General features: G+C 43.3%; 1 protein-coding gene across 1 annotated transcript in view; it reads left to right on the forward strand.

The window, feature by feature from the left end:
• Positions 1 to 698: 698 nt before the first annotated feature.
• The window catches only part of LOC135325100 (proprotein convertase subtilisin/kexin type 5-like), a 249,339-nt gene continuing 229,965 nt past the window's right edge, over positions 699 to 20,072 (forward strand). The window contains exon 1 of the mRNA XM_064502600.1: positions 699 to 1,470. Within this exon, the coding sequence (XP_064358670.1) occupies positions 1,282 to 1,470 (189 nt within the window). The 5' untranslated portion in view covers positions 699 to 1,281. The remainder of the gene's footprint in view (positions 1,471 to 20,072) is intronic.

Below are 20,072 nucleotides of genomic sequence, written 5' to 3' on the forward strand. Positions count from 1 at the left end.
TCTCACGTCCAGATCCCGTCACACGTAGTAGGGAAACCTCGCAGTGCCTCTGCTAGATTTTTGTATAATGTATTTTTTGGATAATGAAGCGTAGACACAGTGTGTTCAAGGCCACCGTGGTGACTCTAACTTAAGTCTGGAGGCGGGCTGACGCGGTCACCAGCTCGCTTCCACCAAGCTCGTCCAGCTCTCCCGCCCCATCGCGCCCGCTGCTCAAGGCCTCTGTGAGGCCGCCCGGACAACCGCTTATTCCGCAGGGCAACGTGCTGGGTGGCCGCCTGGGCTTCCCGGTGCGGCGGCGGGAGTGGCGTCGGCCCAGCGACGAGCAGCCGGGGCCGACGGCGGGGCCCCGAAACGCCGGGCACCGCGGCGGCCTTGGCCCACGCGCGGCCCTCGCCCCACCGCCCACCACCACCCGGCCGCGCCCGCGGGCAGGCCCCAAGGGCGGCGGGGGCCGCGGGCGGTCCTCCGCGGCGGCGTGCGTGTCCTCCCGCGCCCCCCGCCGCCGGGGCGGCCCGGCGCCGCCGGGGGCCGCAGGCCTCGCCGCGCCGTGCCGTGCCGTGCCGTGCCGTGCCATGCCGGGCCCGGCGGCGGCGGCGGCGGCGGCGGCGGCGGGAGGGCCGGGCGCGCGCGTGGCGGCGCCCCCCGCGGCGCGGGGCGGCGGCGCGGAGGCCATTTCCCCTCGCCCTCCGCGCCGCCGGGCGGGAGCGAGGGAGGGAGCGCGGGCGGGAGGGAGGGGAGAGGGAGGTGACCGGGGCTGACTGGAGTGAGGCGCTCAGCTGCCAACACTCACACACCGCCTGCCGCTGCGCTGCCGCTGGACTCCGGGCGAGACGGGGAGAGAGCGAGCGGGCGAGGAAAACACAGAAGAGGAAGAGGAGGCAGGCGGTGGTTAGGAGGGGGCAGCTGAGAGAGGAGGGAAGCGCAGAGAGGGAAGAGGAGGAAGCCTCCCTCCTCGCGGAGAGAAGACTTTCCATGTAGCTGGGGCGAGAGGGAGAAGGCTGGAGCTCGGGAACTGTGCGAGCAGCTTTCCAAGCAAGTTACTTAATCCCCGAGGAGCGGAGGGAGGAGGGGAGCGCGGTCATCACCACTGCCGACAGTAACTGTTATTCCCGGCCCCGATAACTTAGCCCCCAGGCGGTTCAATGCACTATTCCAAGCTCTTCCTCGTTTCCTCCTCGGGGTAACTCGGCCGCCGGTGCCGCCGGGAGGCGAGGAGCGGAGCCGCGGAAGAAGGAAGGCGAAGTTTTGCGGGGGCTGCGCCCGGCGGCGGCGGCCGAGATGGGCTGGAAGCGCCGCGGCGGCGGCGGCGGCGGCGACCTGCTGTGCCTGCTCACCCTGGTGCTGGGGTTCCTGCTGCCCGCCTGCAGGACGCGCCTCTACACCAACCACTGGGCTGTGCGGATCGCTGGGGGGCTCCCGGAGGCCAACAGGATAGCTAGCAAGTACGGATACGTCAATATAGGACAGGTAACCCGCCTTACCGAGACGTGCGCGCAGCCCGCCGCGCGGCCAGCGCCGCCGGCGGCTCCGGCACGGCGCCCCCGCCGCGGGCCCCGCCGCCGCCAGCGCCGCGGCCCGGCCCGGCCCGGCGCGGCGGCCGCGGGGCAGGTAGCGGGGCGCCGCGGCCGCGGAGGGGGCGGGGGGGCGGCGGCGGCTGAACTTTGCGCCCCGCCGCCCCGGGACGGCCCGAGCTGAACGCGCGTCGGTCCCGCGCGGCCGGGACGTGGCAGCGCCCCGCGGCTCCTCGCCGCGCTCTGGGCCGCGGGGGAGGCGGAGCGGCGCGGCGGGGCGCGGCGGCGGCTCTGGGGTCCGGCTGCCGCCGCCCCCCTCCCGGCCGGCGGGGCGCGGGGCGGCTCGGCGGGGCGGGCGCTGCCGGGTGCGGCGGGGCCGGTCGCCCTGGCGCCCCGCCGGGCGGCACCTGGTCGCCGCGGGGCCCCAGATGCGCGGCTGGGAAACACCTGGAGGCGGCGAGGTGCGGGAGCCGGTCCGCGGGAAGGTGCTCGGGTCCGGACGGATCCGGGAGCCGCGAGTGGGGAAGCACCTGGCTCTGGCAGAGTCCAGTCACGCTGGAAAATCCTCCGCGGCTGCACCGAGGCACTGCTGCTCTCGAAAAATGTCATGAGAGCGCCCTTTCCTGACACATCTGCTGCCACGCTGTGCTGGGCTTCCCTGACGTTTAGCCTCGAAATGTGAATCACATATGTAGGGCATAGCAAGTTGAACGGCTGAAAAATAAACAGTCCTGTCACATGCGTGTGTACGAACATCCAGGCATGATTTTTCTGGACAGTAGTTTATGCTACGTGAATTCACACTTTAGGAACAAGCATTTGCAGGTACAGGAGGCTTCGTTTCATACATGAGATTCGCAAAATTGCAGCTGCGTTTATACAGTGGGCCTTTTACATCAACCGGATCAAAGTGACGCATATCCAGTTGCTATCTGTGTTGTATCACTGACTGAAAAGTTTGAAGCGTGTATCTCCACCGTTCCCAGTTATTACACACCTGAATGAGACCGTTGCACAATTTACTAATGTAAATAATTTACATAAGGGAAGCCAGACTGCGGCAGTACGATGCGTGGTGTATATGGAGGCAGATGTTTAGCAAGGCTGAGTCCCAGCTTCCCTCGTGGAGCGCCTGGGCACGTAGGTAAGGCTGTTCCCATTCAGAGGGACAGAAATTCAGGAGGGAGCTTTCAGTTTGAATCCACACCTTGAAAGTGCCATTTTTAGGAGATGAAGGAATACAAGAGCAAAGTTTTTTGCACCAGTACATTTTGTTTTTCTCTGATGCACATCTTTCACACAAGGTGTTTTTGTGTATTCCTGTCTGGGCCTTTAGAGGGCTGAAATAAGTAGCAATTAGCTGATCAGAGGATTCACTTCTTCCCCTTTTGTCTTTTGCCAGACCAGCTGGCAAACTTAGGGCCAGCTTTTTTATCCCTTGCACATCCAAATCTGCTGTTGGATTAAGGAAAGGATGTAGTAAGCTGTTGTTGTCTTCTTGTGTGTCAGTGAAGCACCGTGTACACACCTATGACATATTAATAATAGATACATTACTGATCAGGTGTACAGATAGGAGTGAGAGAAAATAGAGGCCATGAATAATGAACAACTGGAAAATACTTTACTAGGTATACGGATGAGAAGAGGGCATATGTGAAGGGAGTCAATACTGCTAGTTACGCAGATAGGGAGAATGCAAAAAGACAGGTATAAGGCTGTTAACTGCTGCCTGTGTGAGAAAGAAAACTTTAGTAATAAGGTGAACTAGGCTGATGGTTGTTCCTAGGCTTCTGGCTGTTGCCAACTTTTAAGAAGCCGGCAGTGGGCTTATGCAAAGGTAGTTCATAGAGCTTCCTGTACATATTTGGGGTTGGAGGGCTTAGTACTAGGTGTCATTCTGTCCCTCCGATGCAGAGCTCAGAGCTTGACTGTTCCACAGTTAAGAGGTCTTATGCGTTTGCAAGAAGTCTTATACAGAGTTTCCTTTTGCGAGTGTCTTTTTAGGACGGCCAGTTCTAAGTTTCTGATTATTCCTAGCAAAATTGTCTGCAAGTGGTGTCTCCGTGTTAGCGTGTTCATTAATACTAGGTGGACATCCTGGCATTTGCAGTGGATCTTTCTTCTGTTCCTGCCCTATCCTTCTGCGGCTTCTATCAGGTTGCTAAATAGGACGAATAATTTAAGAATTTGGAGTTCAGTGTGTTTAAGATAATTAGACCGTCTGTGTTCTGATCATATGCGGTTTAACATTTAAATATATGGGTCAAAGCATACATAAAATAATTATATTTCTTAAGAAATAGAAAAACTTGTATCCTTTTCTGTGGAGCTTATCCATCATTGCATGTAGAGTATATTGCTTAACAGTGACAGGTAAAGAGGAATATGGCAGTTACATTTTAGAGAAAGCAAGGTAGGAAGAGGCAGGACTGATGAGTAGGATTTGTCTGTAATGGGCTTTTTGCATAGATTTGAAAAAGTGGGAGTTACTTGACCCATAACAGGGAGCTCAAAACAATCCTTGAGAAAGGCATCCAGTGTTTATTATTTGAGACAATCTGAAATAATTAACAAATCTATACTTGACTGTAAGATGGTGAAAGACATTCTCTTAGCTGGCTACAGTATCAAAACGCTAAAAGAGAGACAACCAGTAAGCAGAATTCTCTGTTAGAGACAGGACTTCCCATGCTTAATGTCTGCATATTGTAGCAGCCATGGCTGGGTAGTTTAACTTTGCTTTTGCAGGTAGCATCTCTTCTAGGTAAGCTGAAATACAGTGAATAAAGCTGAATGTGTCAGTAAGAGCAAAGCTGTGTTTACTTTTCCTTGAAGATGGTAATTGCAAATCTCATAAAAGCACACATTCATAAATAATTTGAAATAGATAAAAAAACAGTGTAGCGCATTAAGCATAGTATTTCTGGTTAAATTAAGTTTGAGAGCATACCTTTAAGGAGACAGTGCAAAAAACTAAATCGAAGTTCTACTACAGCTGACTCAGTGAACTGACCCAGTACTATTGACCCAGCCAAATAAAGGAATTACAATATTCTAGATAAAAGTTAATGAAATTATATATAAGAAATTGCAAAATAGGAGGATTCTGAAAATGTACCTGACTGCATGATGAAGGAAAAGAGGGGGGGGGGGGGGGTTTGAGGGTATTGTTCTTACCAGCCAGGCTATCAGTTTTGAATGAGTGGAGATGCAAGAAGGTCTGAGAGGAAGGGAGACAGTAGGATACTTTAGGAATAAGACAGTTAAGGGTTGGCAATACTTGGGTTGTGTGGGTGGAGAGATGATGCTGAAAGGTGAATTAAGTTGGTCAGCGGAGGCAAGACAGTAGACACAGAAGGCTGTGATTCTTAAACATCAGACAACACCTCTTCTCTCAGTTTTTGTTATTTGGTGCGTCCCTGGTGCTAGAATTTAGCCCTCCCTTTTTTGGTGCTCATGTGGTCTTTCAGTAAAATAATATCTCACTGAGGCTCAAAGTACCTCTGAGTCCATTTTCATTACCATGGTGACATCAGGAAAGCCACAAAGCCTAGCTGAATGACTGCACCAGTCAGGAATAGATGGATAAAAAAGGTACATTAAAGGAGGCCTAGAGATCGCCTGCTAGCGAGCGACTGGGTTCTCCTGCAGCTCACAGCTTCTGGTAGCCTCCTGTTGCTCTTGAATTCTCTGTGTGGTCTCCATCTCTTGTTGCACTTCTCCGTCATCTTGAAGCTTCAGCTTCTCTGCTTATTGAAAAGAGGAGTTTTCAAAGGACTTTAAGGAGATACGGCACAAAAGGAAAAGAAGCTGCTGTTACTCTGTATTTTCACAGGGTCTGTGTTCTGGTTCTTGTTTTCTGTATGTGTTCCAGAGGGCTGCTCATTTATCTTGTCTTTTCTTTACCATTACCAATATAAAATGTATAGTAGATATAGAATTTTGGTTGTTCTTCATAGATGTTTAAATTCTAACAGTCAGTCTAGTGAGACTGTCATTCATTTCCTTCATCTATGGTTTGGAAAAGCGAAGAGCAGTGACTTAGGCTTTTCATTGTATCAGCCAGTATTCAGTTTCTGTTGGAAGACTCCTTTCCCCGTAGGACTAGAATGAAAGCACGCAAGATCCCCGTATCTACTGAGGCAAGTGGGCAGGATGTCCTACTGGATGTCTGAGAGTTTGATCGCTGTAGCTAGTGCCGCGGCGTGAAGCTTACTGATTTGGACAGTAGGGCCTGCTTGAGCTGACCTTCAAATCAGTCTCCATTTAAGGCCCGTTAAAAGCCTTTACCATGACTTGAGGCTATGGTACTTAGCTACTGATAATGTATTTTGTGTGACATAATCACAACTGCATTAAAGCCAAGGGAACAAACACAGTGAAGCATCAGTTTAAGCTACAAAGGAATAATTCCCAAGGCCTCCTCTGTTTGACTGGGCTAAAGAATAGCATAAATATCTGAAGTCGTGGTTTAAATGTATCGATTTTATTTTTTTTTCTTTCCCCATGTATTTCAAGAATTTCTGTCCTTGATGTGCAGTTAGTAGTTTCTCTAGCAAGTGAATCCTTGTCTCACGTGAAGAGTGCTCCCCTGCTGTTCTTGCCTGGGTCTCTCAGGAAAGCCAGGGCCCAGCCATCCCTCCAGGGCTGTGATAAGGTAGGATAATGCAAAGCAGCCATGGGATTGCTCTAAGCTACGCACTAGGTGGAGCAATATGGGACATTCCCTGCCACCCAGCAGTTCCTGGGTGACATATTTTATGTCATTGCATAAAATTGCATCTGTCTCTAAGCAGTTGCACTGAACATACCTTTCTCATAAAGCAAAGTGTCTGTCACTGACTTTTGGGAAAGTTTCTTCCTCTGTTGGCTGTCTGCATGGAAGCTGCTGAAGGATGTATTAAAACATATAGTCTGTGTTGCGTTTTGTACAATTGGCAGAAATATTATGACTGTGCTGATAGAGTGGAGATTTGTTACTATTCAGTGAAAGAAGGAAGCTTTCTTTTGAAACAACCATGAAAATTATAGTATACTGATATGTCATCTTGGTTCCCATGGTTTTCCTTGTTTCTTGTAAACACAGCTTCTCACTGGATATAAATTTGTGGTTTGGTGCTAAAATATTCTTGATAGACTGGGGAAAGAAACACCAGCTTACAGAGGGATGACTTGTGAAGCAGCTGAGAAGCTGGGAATGCTAATCCTGGCTTCAACGCTGAAGCCCTTTGTGCTCTTGAGCTAATAACTTAAACTTTTTCTCCGCACTTCTTCATTTATATCGACAAAGTAAAGGGAGCTTCAATAACTGGGGGTGGGCAGATGAGTTTCTTCTTGTTTCAAATGTGGGCTTCAAAATTAGGAAGGTTTTCAAGGTCTGTGCTCTGGTAGAAATTGGTGCTGCATCAGTTTCTCTGCTGCTGTTAAGAGCCAGGGGCTCCTTCTTCAGGCAGGGAGCTTTCCTTGAGGGTGCAGGAGGGAAAGAGAGAAGCAAACAGCCTATACCCCCAAGGAGATGGACAAATGGAAGAGGTGCAGATATCCTTTCTGTGGCTTGAACAAGGAGAAGAGATGCTGCATTAATTAATATAGAAGGAAACTTTAGATTCCCCTGCTCCTTTTTTCCCCCTTAATTCTAGGCAGGGGCTGAGGATGGGTCAGCACTTTTCCCAGTCCCATCTTTCCTCTTCAAGTACTGGAAGAATACTTTCCTTCTGATCTCTTCCAGGGGCTAGTGGCCTAGTCCCCACCTTCTGTCACCTTCGGCAGGTGACAGACTGCCCCGTAAGGAGTACGCGCTGTTTACAAAGAGACACCTGCATGTGCTAAGTTTGAGAAGCTGCCCAGGAGCCACTGTTTGTTATATGGATTTAGTTTTTTAGATGCATAATAAATGAAGATGCGATATGCTGAAAGATGAGTTTAATCAGGAGTTTACAGATTTAAAGCCAGCAAATCACAGAAAGAGTTATTAAATATTGGTTCTTTTCAAAACTGAGGTCCCAGTGGTGGCAGGGAGATGATGTTGTATAACAAGATCAATTGATGAGAAAGAGTGGGAAGAGTGGCTGTTTTCCAGTTTACAAATCTATTCCTGATGGAAGGCAAAAGGAAATCTTGCAAATTAAGCAGCTGAAATTGGAAGACTAGAAAAAAGCATTGCAGCTGAGAGAAAAGGGGGCTTAAACAAAGACAGAGAGCCTAAAGTAAGGTTGCCTTAGCAAAGAGAGGAGATTGCTACCATAATTTCGAACATCTTACATGGATGGTCTCAAAAAAGCAGGATGGTCGGCCTCTGTGTGCAGAAACGTCCACTCACCCAAGAGTGATAAAATAGAGAGTTAATACATGAGGGAGGCCCATTAAGAGCCTGTATGGTCACAACACTGAAATAGAGTGAACTCCTACCAAAATTTAATACCTAGAATAGATGTTTAATAAAGTCTTAAGTACTAAAGATGACTATATTAAAGGAATAAAAGCTAAGTGTGCTCCAAGTTACACACACATGCGGATGTAGTGGAGTTACAAAGATATACCAAGGAAAATTGAATTCTTTCCTATTTATGGCAGAAAAAGTACATTTGAGAGCTGAGGAAGAAATATAACTGCATAAGAAAGGCAATGAGTGAAGGCAACCCTCCCAAAGCCTGCAGTCCAGAGAGAATGGTCTACAGATTGTTTCAGCAGGCTTTGTGGGGTCAGAGCAATATCCATCAGACAGACAGATCTTTAGAAAATGTAAGTACCAAAACAACATTCTTGCAAATGCTCACAGGCCACAAAAACAGGAAAACAGCACATATTAGAGACTACAAAAGGTATGTCATGGCTAATTACTTCATACTTAGTGGTACTCTTGTCAGTGCAGTTAAAAATGGGAGCAGGGAGGGAGGGAGAGCAGAGCAAAACACTGCTAAATATGAGCTTTTATAAGGAGTTTGATGAAGAAAAGTGTGTGCCAGATGGGTTCTGGTTATAAAGGCAATCTAATAATAATCTTCCTATATTGTTGTAAAATAAAGGAAGATGAGAATCTGGTTTTACAACGTAGTAGAATCAAGCTACAAATTATGTGATGATTTTTTATTTAAAGCCCTTAGGCACACACAGACAAAATTATACTTTCAAGAATAGCAATTAGTTGCAAACCCAACTTTCAAATGGCAGTGGTTGTGGGAACTGCTCCTCTCAGATGAAATGTATAGGGAAGTGAACCAGGCTGTATTGAAATGGAAGAAGAATACGTCTGTAAAACATGTTAGAGTAAATAAGTAGTATGGACTATGCATGTAGAGGTGCCATACCTCCAGCACACAAAACAGTAACAGCTGACAGCCGTGGAGGGTTGGGAGGAGGATCAAGAGATCAGCTTGTCCGTTCCTGTGTCCTCAAGGTGTGCCTACATTTTTCCTGGCAGATAGGTAACCTGTTCATGAAGGTCTGCAGTGAGGAGACTCCACAGTGCTAGGCCATAGTTGATTCTAGTGGTTCGTATTGTTATTGCCCCCTTGAAGTCTAACCTACATCTCTCTTCTTGCTGTTTAGGGCCTGCATTTCTTGTTTCACCATGAATATGAAGAAGAGCAGCAGCAGGGAAGCTCTGTGTTCCACTCTTCCTGCCACCCACTTTTCTCTTTTTTCATCCAAGCCCAGTTCTTTCCGTTGTTTCACAAAGGTCACGTTTTCACTGGTCGGTTTTGCTGTCTAACTCTGGTCTTTCTGAGTGATCCTTGTCTTGAAAATGGATGGAGTATTCCTGCTGGAGCTTCACTGCTGAGTTAAGCATAAGGATTCCTTCAGATGTCTTGAGGACAGCACTCTTATTTATATGTCCCATTACGGTGTTTGTCTTTCCTGCGGCCATATGACATTGCGGACTTATATTCAGCTTGTGATCTGCCATAGTTCACAGATCGATTCTGCCAAATTCCTAGCCAGTTGCTCTCCAGCTTAAATTTGTCCGGTAGATTATTCTTGATTAGGTGTAATACTTTGTGTACATCTTCACTGAATTTTGTCCTGTTCTTCCAGTGTCATTTTCCAGTTTGTCAAGTTCATTTTGAATTCTCTTCCAGTCCTCCAGCATGCTTGCAGCCCTTCTCTGCTTCTTGTTGTGCATATGTTTAATAGGCACATTTCGTATACCAGTATCCGGGTCACTAGTGAAAATACTGAGCAGATACGGTTTCTAGGGGAACTCTGGCAGGCAATGGTCTACGCCCTACTGTAATGAACAGACACATCAACGTTATCTCCATAGTTCTGTTACATACCATTCCACAGTTTAATTTTGAGCCTTACTTCGGGAATTTGAAGAGGAGTGCTAATCAAGTAATATTTGAAGATAGATACAATTTTTAATTTGCGAAGTATCTGCTCACAGTGATTATAAAAATCACAGAGATACTAGCTTGCACATCAAGGCCAGTTCCTTGCTGTTATAAACCTTTAAGTTGTCGTCTCTCCACTAGTTTTAAATCAGTTTAAAGCTAACCATTTTTAAAAGTGGTTAGGTTGCTTGTCTTCAGTCTGAAAAGATGTTTTTTATGGGCTTTGCATTTACAGGCTGAATTTAGTCATGCATGGCCAGTACATATCTGTTTGTTCTATTGTTGTAATAGCTCTTCTGTCTCTCCAGCGCATTTGCAGAGGGCAACGAGCCTTCAATTTTACTGGTGTAACTTCTGGTTTCCTTTTAGAAAAGAGGCTTCCCGCTCCCATGGTCATCCCAGTTGCTGTATTTTAATTGAACTCTGTTTAATTTGACCAGAAAGATGGCCAGCTTGTATACAGCCTCACCACTGCTTTCTACAATGTTGTAAATCATTCTCTCGTCTTTGTCACACAAGATATTTCCAGTATTATATCTGTGTGTTTTGCAGCTGTGTTTTGTGGTTTTCTGATTGTCCAGTATATCTTTCTCTTCCTTTACAAATGATGAATTGTAAAATCACAAGATAGGCAGATACCTACGTCAGCCATGGATCTAAATAAATCATATGGCCCCTAGTGAAGAACCATGATGCTCTTTGTCACCTGCCAAACACAGGAAGAAATATGATCAAGCAGAACCCTGCTTGCCAAAGATGTATAGCTTAAGACAGTAAGTGATTATTTGGCAACATGCTGGACCCAGTTTGACTGATTTTTGCAGAATGAAATAGTCTTTGGAACAGAATGGTGGCAAGTCCAGAGGAATATCACAGCTACACCACGAAATCCTGCCAGAATAGCCTGTTGTGGAAATTCTTGCAGATTACATGATGGTGTGTTATGGAGAAGAGACCGTAAAAAGTGCGTTAGCCAAGCATGATCATGGATCATATAGTATTAAACAAATCAGGAAAGAAAAAAAAATCTCGGGTCAGACTCTTACACATAGAAGGAATCTGCTCACAGGATGAAAATATACTTCTAAATGAGAGATATCCATCAGCAAGAGGCCGTTTTTGGTCAAGTTAAGGCAACTTCAGGCTTTCCTCCTTTGTCTCTTATTTTAGAGACATTTTTGTGCCAGCTGGGAATAGGCCTCATTTAAGTTTGTTTTCCAGGGCCAAACCGAAGTTGTAGAGATGTTGCAAGTCATAATTCAAACCTTTGCTACATTTACTTACTATTCTTGTTCAAACTGGAATAAAAACACTGGGCTTTGTGCAAGAGCGAGTGCTTAGTGGGCAGTGAAAGTGTTGCTGAGTAGTGCTGTGTGCTTGAAATTGAAGACTAGAATTGGATAATGTTCTCCTTTTTTAGGAATTTAGCTTGATCAGTGGTAACATGTAGCCTCTCCTCTGGATAACGGTAGAGAACATGTCTTTACTTTCCTTGTGCTTTCCTTTGTGAAGCCTATTAACACAGTAATCTGATCTATTAAAAACAAATAGCAAAGAAAATCCTTGCTGTGTGGCACTTCTGAAGTCAATAGTATGACATCCAGAGCATAGATAAGTTTTTCCTGTAAAATCTTTGTTCATGTGAATGGCCTTTATTCAGACAGGCTCATAAGGACATAAGGCCATTTTGAGTCGGTAAAAAGGTCCATCTAGCCTGTCTGCTTATGGTAGCGGCACCAAGTTATTGTCTGTATGAGAGAAAGAACAGAACAAGCATCTGATGCTTCTCCCTAATACTGCCTTCAGCTGTTTTCAGCTCAGGACACTTCCCGAGCTGGATGCGGTTTCTGTGTACTTAGAAATTCTCAATGGATTTTTCATCCAGACACTTGTCCAGTCTCTCAAATAAATGTAAACTTTCAACATCTACAATGTGCTTTGGCAAGGCTTTTAAAAGTCTGCTGCTTCACTGCACGCAGAACCACCTCTCTTTTGCTTGTTTTGAACATGACTCCTGCTAGCTTCGTTTCATGGCCTGTAGTTCTTGTGCTGAAATAGGCAGTGAAAGTCAATCCCTATCCACTCTTCTCATACCACCACACATGATTTTTTAATTTTTAGTATTTCCCCCTAAACTGTCTCTTCTCTAGACTGAAGAGTCGTAGCTTACTTAGCTATTCCTTGTACAGAAGAAATTCCATGTCTTCATTCATCCTTTTTGTCCTTCTTTGAAACTTTTCCAGCTTTACTATGTCTTCTGGGAATAGAGGGGACCAGAACTGCACAGTGTACTCACAATGTGGAAAAACCTTGGATTATTTATACAATGGTGTCATGATGTTCTCTGCTTTGATCGCTGTATGTTTCTTGATCATGATTTGCTTTCGAGGCTGCCACCAAGCTGAGGTTTCCAGAGATCAGTCTGCCATAACCCTGTGATCATCACTCCTCAGTGCTACTGGGCAGCTCAGAACATGTCATTTTGTTTTTGAGGTGAGGATTGTATGTCAGTTCATCTACATTTATCTACGCTGAATTTCATTTACCATTTTATTGCCAAGTCACTCAGTCTTGCAGGGTCCGTTTGCAGCTCACGCAGTCAGCCATAGTCTTTGTGGCTGAGATTGGAAACAACAGCTGACTTCTACACCTCATTGCTCCCTCCCTTTTCCGTGTCATTTTTTACAGGAAAAGGTATACGTCCCAGAAGAGGCTCTAGCACAGACCTTGGCAGAACTCTAGTGGGGAGTCCCTCCACTGTGAGCTCTGAACTAGTTATTCCAGATCTTTGTTTTCAGTCTTCTGATTCTTTATTTGTGCAAGGACCTTCCTCTTATGCCACGGCTTCTTAATTCCTTAAAAGCTTTTGGTAAAAGACATTGTCAAAAGCCTTTTGGAAATCCAGATAGAGTATATCTACTGGGTCACCTTTATCTGCATGCTTGTTGACCTCTTCAAAGAGCACTCACAGTTTTGTAAGGCAGATTTTTCCTCTATTTGACTCTTTCCAAGTAGGTAATTTTTTATCCTGGTGTCCATTATTCTCTTTTTTCTTGTAGTTTCTACTGATTTCACTAGTAGAGACCTCCTTTTAAAAACTGACATCACATTTGTCACCCTACTGTCCTTAGATATGAAAACAGTTTTTTAAGTGAGAGGTTTCATGCCAGTGTTCCTATTACTTTCAATTGCTGTAATGTGCTGAGTTTGTTTTTTCAGCTATGTCATCCTTATTCCTTTAGAACACCTGGGTTCCAGGATATTTGCACTTCAAGTATCATATCTCAGCTTGCTCATCTGAACTAAATGGAAGCAAATCAATGAAATGCTAAACTTCAAAAAATACTCTATGGTTTTGTGAGTATGCTGGCCTCCAGTGAGCCAAGTGGGAGAATGAACAGCAGTGACAGGGCTTTAAGCTGAGAGCGTTCCCCTATGTCCCTTGGAAATCAGTAGCACAACTTCATTGCAGGAATGGACTATGAAGTAAGCACCATTTTCTCTCAAACGACCAAGCCCCATCCTGCTTGGGGAGGAGCAGTGCTACCAGCTGGAAGTGTAGAGGAGTTGGTGCAGATATCGGAGCAGTGGTTGAATAGCTCAGATTATCTTTGCTTTTAAAGAAAAGTATTACATTCACTGGACCTCATAGACAGGCTCTGCAGTTTAGCCCAGCAAAGCATTCACTTGAAGTTTTTGGTCTCGGTAGCATCTCAAAATGAATATTAGAAATGCAATTACGGGTACTATGATAATGTCAGGGTATCTTAGCAGACCAGGTGAATTGCAGTGATGCCACAAACGAGAGCTCCAGCCATGGTCAGTATTACATGTCGATGCTGTTTTCATTTTTCTTCTTGGAAGATTCCCCTTAGCTGCAGTGTAAGCCAAATTGTTCCCTTTTGGGGGGTGTAAAGCACGTTATTATGGTCTTATTCATATCTATTTGAAGGGCAAGGTCATTTCCAGAGCAGATACATGTCACAATATCTGCGATTTCCTTGGGGCACTGACGCTTGCCCATCTCTGCATCACTCTCGTTACACCTTTCTATCTGTCTGGTCAAGAGATCCCTTTACTTCCGTACTAACCAGCTCAGGGAAGTCTGAATATCCGTCAGGATTTAACAGACTCCTCCTTATAGTTCTTAGGCTGGTGGCCAACTGACAAATCACAAAGCAACTACCTGCGCAAACTGATATTTAGAAATAAACAGGGTTGTGCTTTCTAAAAGAGTTAATTATTCCATGACGTGAGGGACTCTGGACTGTGTTGGCAAGGGCAACTAAACACATCCTGTCAATAAATGGTTCTACCATTGCAACATGGATGCTTTTTTATAATTAAATACCATTTCCATCTTGTGAAATTTGAATAATTTCTGTTTCTTGACTGGAAATTAGGAATATTAATCTGACACATTTAATTGCACAGTGAGCAAGTTCTGGTGGTGGCTGGAATCTCTGGTGATTTCTTAACGTTTTTGACCTTGTAGGACCAAGACAGCATGAAAACAGATTTTTAAAATGGAAATGCAAATCCATTTATATAGAAGAACACCTGATTTTATTCAATTCATAGCTCTCATTCCAGGTGACCAGCTTTTCTCTATTTAAGTATTTAGATAACAATATATTAAATGTGTAGCAGAACATTTCTCCTTTCTCCAAGGAAATGCAGTTTGAGGTGTGCAGCTGAGCGTTCATTCGGCCCTCAAGTTCTAAGATACTGTTCTCCAAAAAAGAAGGCTGCTGAGGAGTATTCTTTAAATGTGCGAAATGGACATTGTATGCAAGCTTTGACCTGGATTTTATCACTGGTTTTAGTAACTTTAGATATTTAACTACTGTGATTGGCTATCAGTTCTCCTTGTCTTTTCTGTGCAGGCTGAAGTAATTTTGACACTGATACAGAAGATGTAGGCATTAGAAGGCTAACTTACTATCACATGCAAGCGTTGTTCCTGATGAGGTCTGGATTCAGCGTGTGTGAAGCACTTTGCTAAGTGCCTATTGCAGCTGCTGTTAATGACACTGGAAGAATCCCACTGATACCAGTGGAAGCTGAATTTAACCTGAAGAGCTCTCCTGGCACTACCGAAGCTGGCAGTGCAGGAGAGAGACCTAGGTATATCTGAATTAATAAGTGTTAGATTTTTTTCTGTTGTGACTGTAGATGGCCACTTTAAGTTGAATCTTACTTGACTATGCCTAGAATTAACAGTCCCTTGATTTGCTGTGATCTTTTTCTTTTCTCCTCATTAAGCATTAGTTATGATGATTTTGACTTTTTCTTTCTCACTAGGTTTGAACACTACTTAATACAAGAGTTTTTGTGTGTAGGGCGGGATTGGCCTTGCTTGCTTACTGGCTTGTTTTTTTTCTTCATGCTTATCTGCAGATCCTGTCAAACAGAGATTTTATTTTTTCCATATTAAGAAATTACTGAACCTCAGTAACTCTCTGTAAGATCATCTTTGGAAGCTGTTATTCTTATGAATAGCTGTTGCTCACGTTGCTTTATCAAAACCATGGGATTACTTGGGGGAGTGGAGATTGCTTGTGTAAATAATGGTTACTGGCAAACCTCACTTTTACACAAATAGTGTTAACTTTTGTACAGCTCTAGCGCTGATCAAACAAGATAGGTGAATATATCAGCATCATGTCTGGTTCTGGGCAAGTTTTCCCTTTATACGTATCCAGTTAAGCCTGCTGTATAGAGTGTTAAATCTTCAGACTTTGGTACAGTACAAAGTCGAAGAGGTATGTGGTAGGTTCACCATAAAAGAGCGTTGGATTTAGTACCTCCACACATCGCATAGATGAACTTACCTCAGTCCTACATATTCCCATGAGTCACTTCTTTATTACTCTTCAGTAAATTATATTGGTGATAGAGGAGGAAATTACTTAAATCAAGTCTCATGTGAAAGTCAGTTAAATGAAAACATTGTACTTACAATGACCAGTAAGAGCTGAATTCAGATTTGTAAGACAAAGTACAGTGTGAAAAGGTTTATTGCTGGCAATATAAATGTTCACTGGAAACAGTATGACTACTGTAGGTCACTGCATTAGTCATTTTGAATGTTATAAACTCTCCTGCTATTAATGTGCTTAAGAGTTTTATATTGATGTTTAAATAACTGGATGGAGATATAACAGCATATCTAACTTGGTGCCCAGTTCTTAAATCTTTTACTTATACAACTGTTCCCATTAGATTTGATTTCCTTTGAGTTATGCCTCTTAAATTCCCTTAGCTTCAACAGAGTTATTTCTGATTTATGGTTTTGTAAATGAGAAGAGACTTGATCCCAGTGGGACTGGGCAAATGTTTACAAGTTTCAGGACAGGGACCAGGGTTATTAAACATTTCATGATCAAGATTTAAAAGGAAATGAACATGAACTTTCTTTCCCGTGAAAGCTTCCTCGTAGTAGTTTGTTAAAACGTAAAACCTATTTCCTAACTACCCATTACACTGCTTGCATGACTGAAGTAACAGTGTCAGAACCTCGTCAAGCCGCATTCTTCTGCTGTATTATAATCAGATATCAGAGTACAAACGTGGAAAAAATAGTTATGCTTAGAGTTTGGAGTAGCTATTAATATATGGAGTATGGCAGTTTTGTTTGCTGCTTAAGGAAACATTCACGGTACAGCATGCATATCCATCCCCCTTCCCTTACTGTCATTTTACATTTGTTCAGTAATGCAACATGACATAGGATTGAAAGTCAACAAAGCTCATTTCAGGTAATACAGTATATCATTTAGATATTTTGCATTATGGAACAGTGAGTTAGTAAAGGTGAAAAAGACTTGAGAATGAAAGGGCAATTTGGTGGACTACTTGAAATGCTAAGGGTATTTGTTTCCTGTCCAGTACCTTCATTATGGGAGCTGTTTACTGAAGCAAACATTACCGCATTGCTTGACAGCTTCTTCACAGATACAAACAGCATTTGTTATGGCTGGAGCTTGCAATGGATGCTGCTCTAATACCCTGTTGAAGTCACTTTAAATGTTGGAGAGAGAAAGTTTGTTCATAGAGCAGAAAATAAATACGCTGTGTGATGCACTCATTCTGTACTTACAGAAATAAGGTGGTGACTCACAGGAGTTCACAAAGAGGGACATGAACCATTAGTTTACATTGCACTGCTTTGTGTTTTGAAAAGAAACAATGCAAAAGATTAATAGGAAGGAAGGCCGTAATTGATTTCCTTTTGAGAATTTCATGAAATGTTTCATGTTGCCCTGGAACTGAAAACCCCCGATCACAGGTTGCTGAGCAACTTTGCATCGCTTTATTTGATAGGGACATGAACTTGCCAATTGCTGCAATGCCTCCTCAGGCAAAGCTCTCCGTGGCCAAGGGGTTGCAGTTATTAAGGTCCTTAATTGTACTTGGATTGTGAAATTTCATCTGATGGATGTGGAAATGACTTTCTTCCCATCTCCCACCCAACCCATTTAAATTAATATAATTGTTGGTAGACCAGACCTGCACTTCATAGGAAAACCTGCTCACTAAGAAAAGATGTTGCATCTGTGTTCATTAATTTTTATTTTCTCACTTAAGCATTGTCCTTAAGGTTACAACCTCTTTGTCAGTCCAAGAGAGGAGGTGGATGAAACTGTTCCTTACTGACCTTAAAAGAGTGAATTTAGGTACTATGGTTGGATTTTGTTCGATTTAGAGTGTTTGAATAATCAACATAGGGTCCAGATATCTTCCACTTCTCAATTTTTATTCATTCTTAACCACACCGAGGATGTATTTTTATGCCCTCATCTCTAGGGAAGTGGTACCATGTAGCAAGGATGATGTTCAGAGGATAGCAGTAGGCAATACAGTTCAGGCTCGAGGAGAGTTGTCAGCTCCTACCCTGCCCTGGCCACTGCAGCACATCCTTGTTTGCAGAGCTGCAGCTGGGAGAAGGTGGTGTCCAGGCTCAGGCTCTGCTTTTCTTGCTGTTTTTGAAGGGAATATGTATTTACCAGGTCTCGTATGATCTGCAGTGGGTAAGGCACCATTCTCTTCACTGCTCATCCATGTTAAGACTCAAATATTTCCACTTGGTCTTTATTCAGGCAACTTTCTCTTGGCTTTACCAAACTGATTGATGTCTTCCGGATTTGTCTTTGGCCTTGAAGATGCCTTTTTTTCTTATTCTGAGAGAAATGGCATTGTTTGTAATTAAATATGATCAAGTGGGTAAGTAGTTTTATTTTAAAGAAAATCAGCTAACCTCTCTCTCCTCTCAAAACTCGATTAATAAGGCAGAAAGATCTTCATTCCAAAACTTACAGGATTTAAACGAATTTATATTCCCAGAAAGCTGCCATAGTCCTCTTTGGAAGGATTGTTCATCCTGTTTAGTAGGATAGATTAAATGAATAATTCTTAGTGTGATTAAGCACACATTAGAATAAAGCTATTGATACAGTTGTAGTTTTTATCTTTTTAATATCTGAACTTATTTTATAAATTCCTACTATTTCCTGAGAACTGTGACCTGTTTTCTGAATAAATGATTTCCTGTTCTTGCAAAGACACTTCTTCTAAAACAGCTGTGCTAAGGCCTCTGTGTCGAAACATTATTCTTTTTGATGAGACAAAACATTTTATGTCGCTGTTTGGTTTTCAGGTTTCTTCTCTTTTTTTGTGTAATTCCAAATGTTAAATACAGTTACCAAGAGAGCACTAAAGTACTGGAATCCCCTAAAGCATAATTTCATTTGATAGTATTTGTTTTAAAATACAACTGTACAAACTAATGTGTACACAGAAGTTGTTGTCTAGGAAGCTTTGTCCTATATATCCTGAACTTTTTAAAAAGTAATTAAGCAATTATTAGCCCACCTTATTGCCCAGGTGAAAATTAATTTGTTTTATATTGCTAACTGTATTTTGGAATATATTTAGAATAGTTCTGTATTTAGAGAGATAGAATATTTGAGATTCTAAAGACTATTTCTAATGAGATTTTGAATTCCACATTTAAATTTAGCTTCTCCTTCAAATTAAATTTTAGTTTTAGTTTAGAATTGGGACTAAATGTACCTAGAATATGTTCTGGAATAGAAGCCTTTGAAAAGAAAACTTATTAGTATAGTTCCAGAGATAATTCAGAAGAAAACATACAAACTCCTATAAAAAATTTCCACTGTAAATTAAAATATTCTTTTTATGTTCTTTTTTTAACCTGTGTATTCACTTCATTTGGCTGCAGCTGTATTTTTCTGAGAATTTTAAAGCTTCCTAATAGATGCATTAAGATGCAGATTCTCGTTGAAATTTACACAGTGATTTTGAAAAAAAATCTCAGCCTTGATACCAAATTAGAAAGATCTCAAGAATTAAAATTGACCTTAGGGTCTCGTTATTTGTTTTATTCTGAAAACCAAAGCACATGAAAAGTTAAAAGATTGGAGAGTTTATTTTAGGTTTTCCATTGAAACACTTAACGTGCTACGTTATTTTAAAGCAAAATGCAGCCGGATGTAAGCAGGAGTAATAAGATTCATATCAGAAAGCATGTAATGCAGAGCTACTTTATGTTGATGGTTCTGTTATTCATTTTGGAAATGAACTGGTTTGAAAAACCAAATTGTACTTTTCTAGTTCAAAGTAAGTGCCCGTACAGAATTTCTCCATGCAAATAGCTGAAACACAGTGGAAAATTGCCAAAACATACAAAAAAAGGTCAGGAGTGGCATATATTAATTCAGTAAGGTGATATATATATTTTTTCCCATTTAAACAGGAGTGGGAATTTTAAGGGTAAAGCGTTAGCATATTAATTGCTAGAATGTGAAGAGGAATAAAGGCTGATTTATTTATATGGAAATTGTGATGTTTCTGTTGTAATAGACAGGTGGTTTAATTTGTCTGGCTAGTTTGGGGTTTTGTTTGTTTTTCATGTGTGTGTGGTTCAGAAGGGAATCTCCTTTTCTATATTAGAAGCTGGCTGAACTCTTTTGTCTTCCGGACCAAGGATTTAAGGAACAGAGCAGGAACTCTGCATTGCAGTATAGCTTTTTTACTAGTTGATGGCCATTAGCATCTGATTTTATCTGGAATTTCCAGGCTCAGAAAAAAAGATTGCAAGAAAGTGTAAGGAGTGGTACAGGAGTGGAGCTTTTGAGGTCAAATCCAGCGTGTTCAGAGTGTCGCTGTTCAGAAGTGGCGACTCTGGCAATGCACTGCG

Source organism: Dromaius novaehollandiae, chromosome Z, assembly GCF_036370855.1.
Source record: "Dromaius novaehollandiae isolate bDroNov1 chromosome Z, bDroNov1.hap1, whole genome shotgun sequence".
Taxonomy (NCBI): Eukaryota; Metazoa; Chordata; class Aves; order Casuariiformes; family Dromaiidae; genus Dromaius; species Dromaius novaehollandiae.